Source organism: Poecilia latipinna, unplaced genomic scaffold (genome assembly GCF_001443285.1).
Source record: "Poecilia latipinna isolate Pla-1442-1.1 unplaced genomic scaffold, P_latipinna-1.0 Scaffold723, whole genome shotgun sequence".
Classification (NCBI taxonomy): Eukaryota; Metazoa; Chordata; class Actinopteri; order Cyprinodontiformes; family Poeciliidae; genus Poecilia; species Poecilia latipinna.
The window spans coordinates 174,018-191,336 of record NW_015113339.1 but is presented as its reverse complement, the minus strand read 5'-3'; the positions used below and the strand labels follow the sequence as shown (position 1 = coordinate 191,336).

The 17,319-nt window shown below is 39.3% G+C and overlaps 1 protein-coding gene across 1 annotated transcript in view; it reads right to left on the bottom strand.

The window, feature by feature from the left end:
- Positions 1-16,769, bottom strand: part of LOC106955271 (guanine nucleotide-binding protein subunit alpha-11-like) — a 22,352-nt gene extending 5,583 nt beyond the window's left edge. Inside the window, exons 1-7 of the mRNA XM_015045365.1 lie at positions 16,493-16,769; positions 16,013-16,185; positions 9,568-9,752; positions 8,108-8,262; positions 6,665-6,793; positions 5,025-5,154; positions 3,216-3,369 (exon numbers count right to left, since the gene is read on the bottom strand). Of these exons, the coding sequence (XP_014900851.1) occupies positions 3,216-3,369; positions 5,025-5,154; positions 6,665-6,793; positions 8,108-8,262; positions 9,568-9,752; positions 16,013-16,163 (904 nt within the window). The 5' untranslated portion in view covers positions 16,164-16,185; positions 16,493-16,769. The remainder of the gene's footprint in view (positions 1-3,215; positions 3,370-5,024; positions 5,155-6,664; positions 6,794-8,107; positions 8,263-9,567; positions 9,753-16,012; positions 16,186-16,492) is intronic.
- Positions 16,770-17,319: the final 550 nt, after the last annotated feature.

Genomic DNA, 17,319 nt, shown 5'->3' with positions numbered 1-17,319 from the left:
AAAAAAAAACTTTTTTTGATAGCAAGGAGGATTTAAAAAATCAAAAAACATCACCAAAAAACCATTTTTTTTTTTTTTTTTTTTTTTTTTTTTTTTTTTAGGGGCATTAGATTGAATAAAACATCTTTAAGGAGGTACGACATTTTGAATTGAGCCACAGTCACCCCACATGTAGCACCGTTGAAGATATTATTCCTTAAAACGTCCTCATAATGTTCATATTCTGTAGCTACTTAGTTAAAAATCAAACATAAACCCATTCATATCCTAGAATTATTTTCATTATTGTTTTACTCTAATTGCATATTTCAACTGATCGTTAAACCGATTATTTAAAAATAACAGAAGGTAAACATTTTCTTTCCTTATTGTTTAGACTTTATGTAGGATAAGGGGAAAATGTGTACAGTATCACAGAGCTGTCATTTGGTTTCAAAATCAATTCAAACTTTCCTCAAATACAATTTACGTTGAGTTTTATGTAAACTTGACTGGATTGAACCGAGTTGTTTCCTTTGACTGACCTCAGCCAATCGAAACCAGTTCAGGACAGAGTCTGGATTCTCACCCCACATCAGTGTCTGACCTCACAGATGCACTTTCGGAAAAATTGTCCATGACCGAAGTTTGTGGGAAGTTTTCCCGGAAGAGCAGAAGCCATTGAAAGAAAACACGATTTGACTGGAAATATTTTTCGCCGTGGAAACAACGTGCCAAACATGCTGTGGACTCACGCAAATGGCCTGTGTAGCACTTTATCAAGTCCAGAGGAGTCCAAACGTAACAAACATTCATCTATTCGCACACATACTCTGGTGACTGGATGAACTCCCATCTCATGAATTTCAGATATTCTTCATTTAACGTTAATTGTTTTTCAGCGTTTTTATTTTATTTTTTTCCAATTCTTATTTTGTCCTCAACTTGTTAACTTTTAATATTTCCTCAGCAGCTGCTGCACAATTTTCTGTCCTGCTCAAGGTCAAGGACTGGAGAGATAATGAATAAAATGCCTTTTTTGTTTATTTTAAATCTATTTGTGTGTAGACTTTGTCGTGAAATGTTTCGGGTCAGAGTAGCGCGTCCTGTTCAAACAGACAAGTTAATGAGTCTAAACAAGCAAGATGCGAAATGGCTAAAACGCCGTAACTAGAGGCTGAATTAAACACTGTTATTATATTGTTGTTTTTAATTGCTTAAGAGCAAGTGAAATCTAGTTTCTCAGTGTCAGAGAACGGCGTCGGGAAGCGAAGCTACTTAACAGCAGTGCTTTCAAATGCAGTTACAGCCGCAGTAATAAGGGCCACGCAGTCTCCACACAGGAACACAACAGCATGAGCAGCAAACAGCAGCCAGCGGTAGGAGCTGCTCGGAGTTGTCATTAAGGTTAAATTGACATCAAGAAGCTTGACCCTGTATGAGTCATTATTTTACCGTGCTAATGCTGCCGGTAAAACACAGTGGGTGCTCTGCAGATGCACACAAGTGGTCGCTCACAGTCACTAAGTCTAACCCTAAGCCACCTGACACACAAACACACGGCTAATACGTACGTTACACCTGAAGGGGGGGGCGTGTGGGGTGTTCGGGTGGTGGTGCAGGGCTGGCAGGGAACAAAATACCTGTCTGTAGTTGCCAAGGGAAACAGAGGGAGAGAGGGTGGAGGTGATGGAGTCGAGGGGGGAGCGATGAGACGCCATAGAGTCTCTTTACACCAGCAGAACCGAAGGTAAGCTGATCAAGAGCACCTGAAGGCACCATTTATTACTGAGGACGGAGGGCAGGAGGAGACAGGAGAAGGAAGGAATGAAGAAAAGAGGAAAGAAAGGCAGAAGATAAAGAGGGAAGGCAAGGGTGGAAGAAGGAAGGAGAGAAAAATGCAGGAATGGAAAGCAGCAAAGATGAAGGGATAAAAGGAACAAAAAAGGAGCAAAAATGAAGAGAAGCAAAAAAGTAAGGAGGAACATACAGAAAGAACTGACTGTGAAAAGAAGAGTGCAGAAACAAGAAAGGAAAGAGCAAAATAAAGTATGGAAAAGTAGAACGGGGAGGAGAAAAGCAAAACATGAATGATGGAAGACGGAAATAAAAAAGGAGGAATGTAAGAAAATAAGGAATAAAATATTTAAAAGGCAGAAGGTAGGGAAAGGAAGAAAACGAGTCAAGAAGGAAGCGGGGAGAAAGGGATGATAAAACAGGAAAAAAAGAGGGGAGGAAAGAAAATATAAAGGGAAGGACAGGAGCAATGAGCATAGGAAGGAAATGGAGAAAAGAAAAACAAAGTAGAAAGTCAGGAAGAAAAACGAAGACTGTAAGGAAAAATGGGAGATCGAGCAAACAACCATACAAAGAAGGGAAGAATGAAGGAAGGGAAATGGACGACAGAAAAGAAAGAGGAAGGACTATGGAATAAAAAAGCAGGGAGGGAAAAGGGAAGGCAGACAGAAAAAGGAAGGAGAAATGAAAATGTTGAGAAGGACAGAAAAATATGAACAGAAGTAAAAGATAAAGACTGAAAAGTGTGACGAAAGGAGAAAAAGATAAAAGAAGGGGCAAAAAGTAAAAACAGAAATGGAGGAAAGATGATTATGACAATAGCAAAGGAAGAAAGAAAGAAAGAAAGAAAGAAAGAAAGAAAGAAAGAAAGAAAGAAAGAAAGAAAGAAAGAAAGAAAGAAAGAAAGAAAGAAAGAAAGAAAGGAGGAGGAGGAAGAGTCGCAGTGGGTCTGAAATCACTTTGTCAATATTTTTGGTGAATAATTCATTATTTCTGCAGAACATTATGAGACGGTTACAAGTCAGAGGCAAATTGACCGGAGGACAAACGGCATCACAGCCCTCATGTCCCTGCAGTGGTCCTGTCCGCTCTGTGATGAGAATAAACAGCTGCCACTGCGCGCGCTGATGGCACTGAAATTGACTGATAACCTGTCTCTGACTCAACACTGGTGCAATTTCTGCTCTGGATGTTTGAACATTTTCCAGCAAGCTTAAAAAAAATGCAGTCGTTTAGTAATGTCAGATTGCGCTCAAACTCAAGCACACACACAAAATAAGACGAGTTAAATTAGCAGCTGTTAAATAAAAAGAAAAAAAAAACACAGCTGCTAAACTTCTTAATCTCTTCTGATGAACTCCTAATTTCATCCGTTAAAGTCTCATCGTTGTATTTGTGGCGGTAAATGAAAACCAAAAGCACATCTTAGAACAACGAACCTGTGAAACTGTCAAAGTATTTCCCCAGATCTGACGTCCGGATCTTGTCTTCCAGGATGTCAGTCTTGTTGAGGAAGAGGATGATGGAGGTGTTGTGGAACCAGGCAGAGTGGATGGTGGTGTAGAACAGAGCCAGGCTCTCCTGCATGCGGTTCTGAGGAACACACAGTCAGCTTAACATGTTTTTGGTTCTGCAGAAGACGTACATGTTTTTCTTTTCCACTTATCCCTTAATAACCAAATTTTCACAAGGAGCCAGAAAACATGAGCTGCAGCAAGTTTGGCTTTTTGGGTAGCTGAGGGCGAAACTGGAGGAAGGAATAATTTAAACAAAGAGCAAAGGGAAGAAAATGAGCAACAGACCAACATGGAGGTTAATGAATGCTGTGGGAGAGACAACAGGTTTAGTCATAGCATGGGAGGGAAGAAGAGAGCACCAGGGGGCTGAGAGGAGAGCAGGACGTGTGTTGTACGACAGTGCCACCTGCAGGAGGAAGGATGCAATTACAAAAACAAAGGACTACAACTACAGATTACATCTAAATATATAAAAATAAATAAATAACACAGTAATACAGTAAAGTGTTAGTAAATTGCTTATTATTGAAGCATCCAAGTTAGGCTTATTGAGGACCTGGTGTTAATTATCTGCAGTGTTTTAGGGATTTTTTTTTTTATACACTGCTGGTCTTGGATTATAGATTATGAACAGTTTTTGTCAGACTTAAACATTTTACATAAGACAAACACACTAATGATTCTGGAGGCAGAGAAGACAACAAAACTACAAGAGGTGAAGCCTCATCCTGTCTGACTTGTCCTTCAGCCTGTGAGGTCATACTAGGACTGGCTGGGTCAGATTTCAGGAGGGTCAAGTGCTGAGGCGTTTGTCTGCTTGTCAACAACAGGAAATGATGTTCAGGTTTTCTACAAAACTTTTCTTTTTTAGGCTTTAACTGATGAAACGTTACAAAATTGGAAATAAACAAAACATGAATTGATCTGTTTCCACATTTTTTAAATTTAATACTTAAAACCTGGAAAAAGTGTCACGGCTGGCTGTGTGTTTGATTTTGTTGACTTGCTGGAAGACGAACCTCGGTTTGAAATCTGCTGTGACCTTTTATGAGTTTTCTCTAAAGGCTGCTACATATTTAGCTTCATTCATTGCCCCTTTAACTCTCACCAGTTTCCTTGTTCCAGCTCATGTCCCACATCATGACGCCGCCACCACTGTTAGCTTTCTGCTTCTCGTATCTTGGAAAGAACACACTAACGAGGTGACTTCTGAAGACAATTACTTCAACTGTATTTTATTTCAGGGTTTTGGAATAAAGAGGACCAAATGCAAATGAGCAACAACTTTCAGTTTTTTTTATCTGTAAAATACTTTTTGAGTTCTGCACCCTTGTCCTTCCAGGTCTAGGACAGATAAACACAGAAAAGTTTGTGAAGTACAAAGTATAAAATGTGCAAATGAAGCAGAATTTTAATGAAGGCCTTTTGCAAAATCCTGAAAATCTGATGGAATATTTCATTCCGACTTTTCAAATGCTTCCCAAAGCTCAACATCACAAACAGTTCAAATAATCAAAACTTTTAACACTGCTCTAATCATCTGAAGCATCTGCTTTTAAAGCCGAAACCATTTCCGAGTCTCCATAATTAAGGAAATGCAGCAGATATGCATTGGAAATATGATATAAATATGATTCGAGAGAAGAAATGGACTCATAAAATAGCTCTTATTTTATCCACTTCCTGCTTGAGCTAACAGAGTGAAGGGAGAAGAGAGCAAACTCTTCTTACGATGGTCTCTCTCTCCTCCAGGACCTGGTCGTACTCGCTGAGGGAGGCCAGGAAGATGAGCGAGGTCACGTTTTCAAAGCAGTGGATCCACTTCCGACGCTCCGATTTCTGGCCGCCAACATCCACAATCCTGAGGGAGGGAAGAAGAAAGAGAAGGGAAGATAAAGAAAGCCTGTCTGCATCACTGTGAAGGACTTATTGAGGACTGAAAAATGAACTCAAACTCTGAGGGTTTTGAAGAACACGAAAAAACTCTCCTGGAGAGTTGATCAGTGGTTAAAGTCGTCAAACTAACGGAGTAAGGCGGTCGTAGGAAAGGACACAGAAGAGAGAAAGGACCAAATTTTAGAAACGAAAATGGTAGGAGTGAAATAAAAAAATTTATTAATCAATGAAGAAACAAAAACAAAGTATGAAAGGTACAGTTACTAAAATACAAAATAACAACGAAAGGAAGATAGAATGGCAGGGATTTAGAGGAGGGAAGTAAGGACACAACGAAGGAACGAAAAAATAAAATGGCAAAATTAAGGAAAAAGGGAAGAGCAAGAAAACAATAGGAGGGAATGAGGAAAGGGCAAATATTGCATGAAAAGAAAACTAAAAAAGAAAGAAAGAAGAATGAAGGAGAAAGAATAAAACAAAGAAAAGCTTAAACAAAAATGAAGGAAAGAAGGAAGGTTTTACATAATCATGGCAGAGAAAAAAGAAAGGGAGAGTTAAACAAAAGGTCTTCATTGATAGAAATGGCATAAATAGCATTGATTGGAGAAAATGATTTAAGAACATTGTGAGCAAAGTGTTTGATCACAGGGAACTTAGATTCTTTTCACCAATGCATCTCACATTTTGCTTTTGCTAATTTCATTTGATTAACAGCATTGATTATGGATTATGGTGCTTTAATGTTCAGCCAATATGGAAGGAAATTCACACACAAAAAAAGAAAAAGCCCTGCTGCTGACTGAAAACCAGAAACATGGCATACAGTAGTAAGAACAAACATTGTTTCTTGACACTTTTTTTTTTTTTGTCGCTGTTCAAACCAGTCAAGTTGTATTTAAGAATCGTGTCATTAATTATTGGGGCAGAAAAACAATGAATTATGTGGAACTGTCCCAGTTCTCACAGATCATTCTCACGCCTACAAACTCTGACGAAGCTGCAAAAAACCAGGCGGCGAATTTAGGACGTTCTTCACACTGACGATATGTGACGCCTCCGACCGTTCGCTGTGTCAGAAGGGAAGCAGACACCTCCTCCAGTTTTCAAAAAAAAAAATAAATAAATAAATCTAATATAAAAACAGGAAAAAAGCTAGCAACAAGAAAAATAAGAATTATGTTAAAAATACGTCCAGGACGGGCTACTCATTCCCTTTTAAAGCTGCTCGGTGTTTGTGTCGCCCGTGAAGGTTTAAACCTTTAATGGTAGAAACCCTCATATGTGGGATTTGGATCAAAATCAAACACAAAATGGACACTTCACCTCTCAGCACAAACTCTGCAGAGAGGCAATTAGAAACGTGATCCTACTGTGTCCAAGCAGACGCGAGCAGACAAAGCCTCAACAGTATTCCGTGAATAGCGCTGGTATTGGATTTGTCCCTGTGAGAGGGCGGTAATGTGAGGCCCGGCCACCTTAGCGTGATGTTCTTGATGGTGAAGGAGTAGTCGTGGATGCCCGTAGTGGGAAACCGAACACGCAGCACGTCCTGCTCCGTGGGGATGTAATCGTGGGCCGAGATCCGCTCCAAGTTGTTCAGGTAGCTGAAAGACAGAGAGACTTGATGAAAACCCTGCCGCTGTTTGCTTTACATGAAGCTTTTGTAAGACAAACTGATAGTAACAGGAGACAAGTGATGAATTGGTGAGGGAAGAAGAAGTGTGATTAAAAAACACAAGAGGCGGGTGGGGAGAGCCCACGTTGACCTGTGTGCAAACAGCATCTTTATGGCCGTTGTTGAAACAAGCTGTCATTAGCCAGTGTTGACCGACTGTCCCTTATCGAGCACACATCACGATGACAGAGCTGCTGGGAAAACAGGACGGCGCAGCAATAGCAAAGAGGGACTAAAGAGAACCGGCCGGACCCGGGCTTTGTTCTGATCCTGAGCGTCGGGCTCATACGTTACACCGTGACGAGAAACAGCCGGTAAACTCTGCACTCTGACATTTAGAGCTGCGTGATCCCACAAAAACACAGAGTTGGCTCAGGAAGACGCCCTGTAGTGTTGAAACACACAGCAAATCTGTGACGGTTTTGCTTCTCGGGGTGAAACTGGGAAAGAAAAGAAGAAGACTCAAATTTCATTTCAGAAATCGAAAACCAAAAAGAATAAACTATTAATTTTGAATCAAATTTATTCAAACATAGAAATTAAATGTGTTTCTATTTGTTAATATCTAATTTGATAATCAGTTTCCAAAATAAGCAAGCATGATTATGATTTTTTTTTTCCTAACAACTAATATGTTTAATAGATCTATGAATCAAAACTACAAATTCCCATCATTTTCAGTCCACGAAGATCCAGTATGATGTATTTTAAATCTCTGTTTTTGAGGTTAATACAAAATTAATTACTGCTTTATTTCTACATTTCTAAAGGTTTAAGTCTGGAGACATGGAGGATATTGAAGAAGGTTAATTTTGTGTCCAGTGAAACATTTTTGTTTTGATTTGGTCATACACATTGAATGATGACCAGTTTTCTAGTACTCAGATTTGTGTCAATGTCCTGCTTTTTCAAAAAGTTGTTATTGGTGCCCAGAAAATGCCCACAGCATCACTGTTCCTACACCATACTTATCAAAGGCAGACAGTAATAATAATTTAAAAAAAAAAAACTTTCACTTTTTATCACTCCAGGGGGAAATAGTTGTGACACCAGTAAATTTACTAAAACAACCATTTCTTAACGTGGTATTCATACTTTGAGGCGCAGTCTTCTGGTAAGACTTTTCACATTTCTGACATTGCAGAGGCACTTCATCACGCCACTACCTCTCATTCCCAGTCCAGTCACACTGACTGCAGCTCATTTTTCTCCTCCAGAATAAGCATGTTTCAGTTTTACTCACTACTCGGTGGAGTCCAGGAGCTGATACTCGCAGCGACGGCTGTAACAGATCCGTATTCCTTGGTCTGACCAGAGGCGGCGGATGGCATCCACGTATCTCCTCTCCAGGTGGACGATGTGCATCGTGTTCACATCCTGCAGCCACCTGGCGAACCTCTAGAGAGCAAACATCGGACGGGGAGAGAAGCGTTTCAGATGCTTGCAAAGACATGGACTACGACGACAATTATCGATCTCTCAATATAATTGATACTAGAAAAATAAACGATTCAGAGATACTCATTTGCCAAAGAACTGCAAGCAAGTTTCAAACCCTGCTAACATTGCAAGTACGTCCAGGAAAACCTGAGCGACGCTCTTTTTCCGGCTGATTGGAGATTATTTCTCCATGACGCAGAGGATCCCACATGCTGACATTGCAACACTGACGTTTGAGAGCAACTGGACAAGTTCAGTGAAACTCCTGCATCTGCAGCAGTGACGCAGTAAATCTCCTGTACAACAAAACCTAACAATATCTGCTTAAATATTAAGTTCCTGGACATAAACAACCCAGTCGGTACTACTCGTCTGCGGCACAAATTAATGCAGCAAGATGTTAATCAGTGGACGACCGTCTGCTAAATATTGTCTGTTTTAACCAATAAAACAGACAAGAGCAAACTACCTTGCTGCTGTTCTGACAAATTATCAGAAAGACAGAAATTGCGCAAGGGTGCTGCTAAATACATTTGCATGTAGCAGATCCTTGTTTATGCTGTAAAAATAATATGCTGTGTAGAACAAATTGACAGTCAAAACTAAAGATAAGGATTTCTAATAACATTTTTAAAATTGCAGAACTGAATCAAAACTACACAAGGATAATAACATTGACGCTAAATGTTATCTTGTCTACTTTCTCCAAACAGTGACGTCCAACGTAAAATACATATATTTTTCTAATTCAGCTTAATTGTTCAGTTATTTTTGGTTGTGCCCTAACTATGTAAATCAAACATTTTTAGTCATATTGTCATTAATCATAGTTTTACTCTCAACCAGGAAGAAGCCTTTACTCAAAAAATGTTCCCACGGTATTGAAAACGGTATCAAATATTTTTCGTCGTATCGGTATCGAGTTCGAAATAGTCTTGTGACAACTCCTTTAAATTGAAAGACAGATCAACACTTTCTGCCTATTTAGTCCTCTAATGGTTTCCTATTAGGAAGCTAATAGGAAACCATTAGCTCTCTGTCTTCATGTAGATGCTGCAGGCTTTTTTCCGACCACAAAAGGATGTGTGTGTTTTTGTTTGAGTCATAAATGCCTTTTTCTCATTGCATGCACAATCCATTCAGTCATTAAAGTGTTTTTTTTACCTGATGCCTTCACACCTGTGTTTATATGTGAGCATTCAAGTGTAACCAAGAGCAACCATGCGTATTTATGCTGGCCGACATTTATGTGTGGGGCTCTACCTCGTTCTCAGGGCTGGTGTAAGGGATTCTGAGCGTGTTCATGGCTCCAGTCATGGCTTTGATGGCAGTGAAGATGTTCTGGTAGATACACTTAGCGAAGGATTTCCGCTCCTCTTCGGAGAAGCCTCGGCCGTGGATGATCTTCATCTGTCGGAGGAAGGTGGTTTTCCCACTTTCTCCAGTTCCTGAAGAAGCAATAGCAATGGTTGGTAATAATTAGGATTATTAAGTGAGCTATATTTAATTCCTTCACCATTATTAATGTCAGCCATGTCTGTAGTAATGTCTTCTCTTTTACATGATACATTGCTCTGGTTTTCTGCCACGCTCTAGACAAATAGATTATGCAATGAACCAAAAACAAAAAGGGCCAGATTTTGATATTTTAAAATTTTCTCTCAATCACTTCTGATTGGTCAAAATTTATTCTACCAAAAACCAAATTTAAAGGAACGTCTTTGTTGCCATTGGAGACATATGCACTAAAAGGATCTCATTTCTGCTCAGTAATCAACAGCATTTGCCATGATGTTTAGTTTCAGACTGATTTTCTCATCAAGTTTTGAGAAATTCAAAATTTGCAACATTTCTCTTGTCACATATTTTATGTGACTACTGCCACCTACCTTCACCCTGAAATGGTACATAAATGCTATGGCTTTTTGCACCCTTCTCCTGACTGATATCTTTATACAATGAAACCCTTTTGATTCTTTGTAAGTTGTCCTATGGCTTGGATATCTTATTATATCAGCAGAACTTTATTTCAAAATTCATAAAAAAATAAATAAATAAATACAAATTCTGGTCCAAGGGGCTGCAGACATGAGCAACCAGCTCACTGCAGCTTTTTATTTTTCTATGCTTTCCTCTAATACATTTTTGTTTGTTTGTTTTGCACTTGAATTGCGCAAGGTACGATGGCATGTGAAAAAATATTTTGAATTTACTTTTCAAATACAAATGTTTAAATCCCACAGACCTGGGGTGTGTATACATTGAGCTGTATAGTCAGAGACAAGAGGTTTTAGTTTTCAGAGAGCATCTCCAGTTTCAGTAAGGAAGGTAGGAACTCTTACTTATAAGATTAGACCTAAAAGCTTCCGCTTTTGATAAAGCTGGCTCTAATGAACCATGTCTCCATTGGAGAGCTGAGCAGCGTTTTCTTCACGCAACCCTTTTATTATGGATTTTAAGAGGGGTTTTATGAGGGAGCAAAGTCAGAAAGATAGCGAAGATATAAAAAATATCATTACCCCCACTACCGCAATGATTAGCACTGCTGCGGGTTAATGAGGTCTGAGCAGCCTCCACCTTGGTGACATCATGCAAATGTTTCAAATGCATTTTGTTTGCTTTGCGGTCATTAAGAGAGATGCAGCGCCTTCAGATGCTGTTGCTTCAGGTTTCCCTTCCCTTCCTTTTAATACCTGGTTGTTCACTTCATCAGTGAACTGAATCGGTCCCACAACTCAGATCCCCTACGCGAGAAGGGTCTTTGGAGTGAGCACATCTCTAATAATGACTGTCTATAAGCCTGTTGTTGCCTTTCCAATTCGTTTTTGTTGTTGTTTGCTGGGGAGCAGGCAGCTCCGACCAGGAGAGGAGACTAAAGAAGAGCCCTACACTTTTTTTTTCTGTCTTTGCAAGCTGCTTTAACAATTGAATTTCCCTGCTGTGGGGTCAATAAAGTCAAGTCCTATCTTCTCTTATCGTATCTTCCATGACTGTCTGGCCGGAGATGTTTACACTGTAAGGAAAAGACTTTGATTTCCAAAGCTGACTGTGGCGCCTGGTGTGAGTCTGACTGGACCACTCAAAAGTAGAGGAGGTTTAGAAACTGAATTTTCAAGTGTTTTTTTCTATTATTTCACTTTGAGTTTGATTGAAACTATTCACGTACATAGATTTAGATTGAAAATACTTTTAAGATATTTTCTTTCAACAGGGAATTTTGTTTCGGAGACAAGCATCCTTTACAGACAATAAAGCAATGCAAAAAGAATTTGGAAAAAAAATATATATATATATATTTCTGAAAAGTCTTTACTGGTTCTACAGCAATCAGGTATTTGCAGATCAGCTTTTTGAATGTTTTCAGTGGAACTTGAACAATATATTTTTGGTGATGAGCTCTTGACGCGTCAGGTTGGAAAGCCTTTCCATCACCCTAATCTATGCAGATAAAAACAGCCCAAGAGGCGGCGAAGCAGAACAATAACAAAACAACTTCAGCCTTTTACATCACAAACTGATTAATGTCATCTTTGCTTTTTTTTTTTTTTTTTAAAATGGCCAAACCTAATTCCTGTTTAACTGAAAACATCACAGTGGCAATGACCTGACTTTAGCATCAGGCACAAATACTCTGCAGTTTCTCATAATACTTGTCAAACAGATCTGATCTCACCTTATTCACACCTGGACTTTTTTCGTGTGTGCAAGACTGAAGCTTCTGACTAGACTGTCTCTGATGTTAAAATTTCACAAAACTTAACTCAAAACAGGGACAGAGAAAATGAGGTTAAAATGCTGTGAAGACCTGAACAAAAGTGGGACACTTGGTCTCTTGCCTGTCCTCTCGTCCCCCAGTCAGTCACTGCAGATGGACGCTCATACTAAGGCTTGATATTCTGTGAGTTTCTTTCTGTTAAAATGGACTGATCCCTCCAACCAGCACCTCGTACTTGCTCACCATGCGCTACGGCACTGAAGTAAAGGTCTTGATATATCAAGGTTTCCCTACGTTTTTACGAAGCTGAAGTTGGTTTCCAATTCCAGCTTCCGATAGCTAAAGGGCGATTCCACTTAATTTTTCACAACCTTCCGCATCTTTAATCGACTGTAGTTTAAAATCTACTACACCTAGTAGACTAGATTATTCTGTTCTAATAGCAGAATATTTAAAACCATGTTGGGGATTTGTGAAACCTTTTTCTGATTTGTGAAAACTCAATAAAGTTAGATTTTCACCATTTTTGGCACCTCTTTCGTTACTAGAACTGCTCTAATTAAAAAAACTACAACTCTTAGACTCTTCAAACCTGGACTATATTATTCTCCCCCTTCAAGCAGAATATTTAAAACCATGTTTGGGATTTGTGAAACCTTTTTCTGATTTGTGATCATATTTTATTTATCACTACAGAAGGGTTCAGTGAAAGCGCATATGGAACTGGTGGGTTCGGTACCTCAAAAAAGGTTAAGAACCACTGTTCTAGAAATACAGTGAACTGACTTGTTATTGCTCTCATGAACTTTATGTGACCCAGAACACAGAGCCATTCTCTTTCCTTAATTCTGCTAACATTGAAAACAAATATAAAATAGATACACTGATTGAGGCAGATTCTAAACGTTGCATTTCTGGTGTAAAATGTGGTCTAAGAGGAAATCAGTGTCGTCCTCCACCACATGCATTTCCCCAGGGAAACAGGTTCCATCTGATTCCTCCTCATTTTATAATCCCTGTCATCTTTTCTGCCCATTTTTCTGTAGCTTCTCCGTGTTCAGCCTCCTGTTAACCACTGGTTCATATTCCAGCAGTAAATTACTTTGAATATTTCTGTGGAGACTTTGAAGTGTAACAGCAGGTCAAAGTGTCCAGACCGAATACAAACTGTTACGTTCTTTATCCTTCAGACATTTTCTTACTCCGTTGCCAGCCGGTATATTTTGTGGTTTTGATTGTTTCAGGTTGGACTTTTTCAGGAAATGTGGCTTTATCGCTGTAAAAAATGTCTACCAGCAGTAATTTGGCTTGAATTTTAATCGTAATTTGATATAAATGAGGATCAGAAACTAAATAATTGGAATGCAGTACCGTTTTCAAATAATAATTTACCAATAAATCATGTTGTCCACAAGATTTAAGCATTTTCATTATGAGCAGGTTGCTTTAGTACAATTGAGCCCAAAATGATTCACTCCTCTGACAGATTTTGGGTATAAATAGTGAATCGTCTGTACTTGTATCGTGCTTTAACAAGTCCAGAAGTCCCTACGGTGCTTTACACCACATTCACCCATTTACGAACATTCACACACTGATGAATACAATAAACTTGTGTCCAGTAGTTTACATTCAAGGGTAAAAAAAATGGAGGTACAAACATGGTGGAAACGTGAGACTAACGTTTCCACCATGTTAAAATTACATTTTTGCAATGTAGAAAAAATAAAACCGTGATAAAAAAAGATTTGCTTCATTTCATGTAAAGTGTATGCTTTAATATGTAAAATATAAAAAAAAATAGGAGGGAAATGACATAAATGCACAAGTGACCATCCAGCATTCAGTCTTCAGTTTTTAGAACAAAACATCACAATTACTCAGGCGTTTTAAAGATTTTATGAACAATAGATCTTAAAGGCAATGTTATATTTCACATTTCAAACCTTAATTTTTTATTTTTGCTGCATGTCACTACACACTAAGTGATGTTTATATGAGCTGATAACCAGGCCATTTAAAAGCCTCATTAAAGCTCTGAAGAAAACCAATTATTCAACGAGTTCCTCGAAGCAAACTGAGAAACAACACATGAAATATCAATAAAATGCTTTTGGGTGATGGCTTTTATTCAGAGGAATGAAGGGACTGGCAATCCGTAACATGACACCAGCACCGTTTATCGACAGGATCTACAGCGTCTCATCAAAACGACCTCTTCAAGCCGGAGACGATCTCCGAACTTGTTAATTTTTGCTGCTGCGCTTCCCAAACAACACCTTCCAAGAATGATTCACCGAGCAGCAGGAAGTTGTGTGAAACGCTATCAAGATTTTACAGACAGCCCTGTTCCCTTAAACAAACATTTGTTTTCTGTCTCGTCACACAGTCACTCGGCCAATAAGACTGGGAAATAATTTGATGTTATTGTTTACAGGATGTCTACACTGTCAGGATTTTCCCTAATCCTGGTTCATTCCTGTTATCTTTTTAGCTTGCTAATATTGGACAGAAATACAACCCTGGTGCGTCATTTCACACGTGAGTTATGCTACTTTCAATGGGTCAAATTAATCTATTCAAGTTTCTCAGTCTTTTTTGTGACAGTCATAATAAAGACAAACTGCTAAATGTAGACGGAGCAGAAGTTGACATCACTCATTAATATTGACAATAGTACAAAGAAGTAGTCTTCAGCTTAAAGGCTCAAAGAAATCGTAAATATCTTCTTCTACAGAGCTTTACATCAGCAAACAATTAGAAAACAATCTAACAAAATGTCGGAAAAACTGCAAATAGTGAAGCTATGACGGACACATATTTGGGGAATCTTTTCTGAGCACCACAACCAGGAGTCCTACACATTTCTTATTTCTTTCGGGATGGATGGAGAGACAGACGGTTGTAAAGAAAGGGTGGAAAGATTAATGAATGGATGGAACAAGGATGGGGAAATCGACAGACAGATGGCTAAAAAATTATACATTGGTAGATGGAAAACTGCACAGAGAGCCGAATGTATAAATATAAAGATTGATTAATGGAGTGGTGGACAGAGAGAAGACTAAATGGGACAAATAGTAGGACAGGTTAATGGGCAGAACATTGAGACAAAAAGAGACAGCGCATCAAGTGTGCAAATGTTTGATTTTCATATTTTTAATTTTGTTTTAAGTTATCCAGACATGGAAAGCACTTGAAGTAAGTAACTAAAATTGTATTTGCATTGCACCTTTCGCAGATAAAATCACAAAGAGCATTAAAAAACATGTAGGAAAAACAGATCAAAATAACATCAAATTGATTAAACGTCTGTCTGTGTAAATATTTTTTTTAGCTGTATTTAAATTCTAAATAAATTCTAGTCTAACAGAGCGCCTAGCAGAAAAATTTCCTGCTTCAAAAAATGTGCCCAAATATTCAGAACCAACCTGAACTTTTCTAGTTTACAAGTAGGAAGAACGATGGCATCAGGAAACGTCGGCTGACCGAAGACAAAAGCTTCAAAACAGCCATAACTTTGCATCAATGTACAGCACAGAGCCACACACGTGCAATCTCAGCTCTAATTATTTTTAACAGTTTGTACCAGTTCATTTTTTTTTTTTTTAATTTGTTATCTATCTAAATTTAATCATCAGGGTGAAACACTGCCCCTGTCAGCAGGACCCCAAGTTGTTTAACCAATCCTGGCTCACAGATTTCAGGGATGTGTGTGTCCAAACGCTGCTTTCAGGTGTACAGCCAGGCCTAATCCAGATCATTCTTCACATACCCTCAAAGTGACACATGCCTTACATAGTTTCAGCCTCATTTCGCGCAGCTGCCAAACAAACAGAGCAGTTTGCGGCTGAACACAGGATAATCCTGGGCGTCATCCCCACATCCTTTAATTGCATTTCGCAATTGCCCGTAACTTTCTTCTTCGTGCCTTTTGCTTTGATTTTGTGCCGTCGTGTGTTTGAACTCCGGTGCGGCGTTGCTGTTACTCACCCAGCAGCAGGATTTTAATCTCTCGTCTCTCCTTCTTCTTCTGCTGCCTGAGGATCCTCTTGATCTCTTTGTCCACAGCGATGGCGGTCTTCTCATCCTCCGACAGGCAGCACACGCAGGTGCGGTAGATCCAGTCACAGCACCCCGCCATGGACAAAACTTAGAAAATCCACCTGTTACCAGAATAATCACATGCTATAAACCAGAACTTATAATTGTATGTTATAAACTAGGGCGTCGCTTTAATTTTGACTCAGCTTGCCATGATTTATTCCATCACACATTGAGGATATTTAATTAAAACTCTCCATACAGACTCGGCTCACTTTAAACCGTTTAAAACCTTTACAGTGGTGTTGTGTTTTTAACTTTGAAGCTTTTTACAGCGTTTATTTTAGACAAACAACCAGAGCGAACCTAATTATCCTGTTTCTTTTAAAGGCCAAGGTGGACTTCAGCTACTTAAGCGTATCTCCTTACCTCCAATCAGAGCTTCAAACTTCCTGGAGATGGTACAGGCACAGGCTCCGACTGCTTTACGCAATCCATTTCCCACCCAGTCTTCCCCTCTCCTCTCTCCTCTCTCCTCCTGCCAGCTACCCGCGAACACCTGCCGTCATTCCCTCCAGCTGATGCCGGGTTTCAGCGTCTTTCTCCCGGTCAACCCGCTCTGGAAGGTCTGCCGCGCCTACACAGGAATGCGCCGTCTCCCCTGATCCGTTGAGCGCTCTGTGAAACTGGAATGCGCGCAGCGTGAAAGCGCAGCAAATTTAAGCGGAAAACACGCAAAACCTGTCTCCACAATAAGAGCGTACGGCTTCCATTCTACGTCTCCGGTAGCCATGGTGTGTGTTCTTTATTTAACCAGGAAAAGTAACTGATGGAGATTAAAAGAATCTCTTTTCCAAGAGTAACAGCAGCATAACCCACATATAAAATCTAAAATACAAGACCAAATACACAAAAAACACAACCAAGGAAAATCTCACAATTACACATTAGGGCAGTTTCAGAAGCCAAGAGCTCTGATCTCTCGGTCATTGGAATTGATTTAAATTACCCCAAGGAACAAGACATGATAACTTTAAGTTCCTCTCCAAATTATTCCAGGTGGCAGGGGTGGAAATCTTTAAAAGCCTTTTTATCAAGATCATTTCTGACCTATGATGTCCTGAGAGTGTAGGCTGCAAATGGCTGAAATTTCTAGGCAAAAGTGATTATAAATACGTAGATGTAAATATGTAGATTCATTTATAAAATGAAAACCAGCATGTGGGAAAGTCTGCAGTCAGAAAAAAGGGACAATT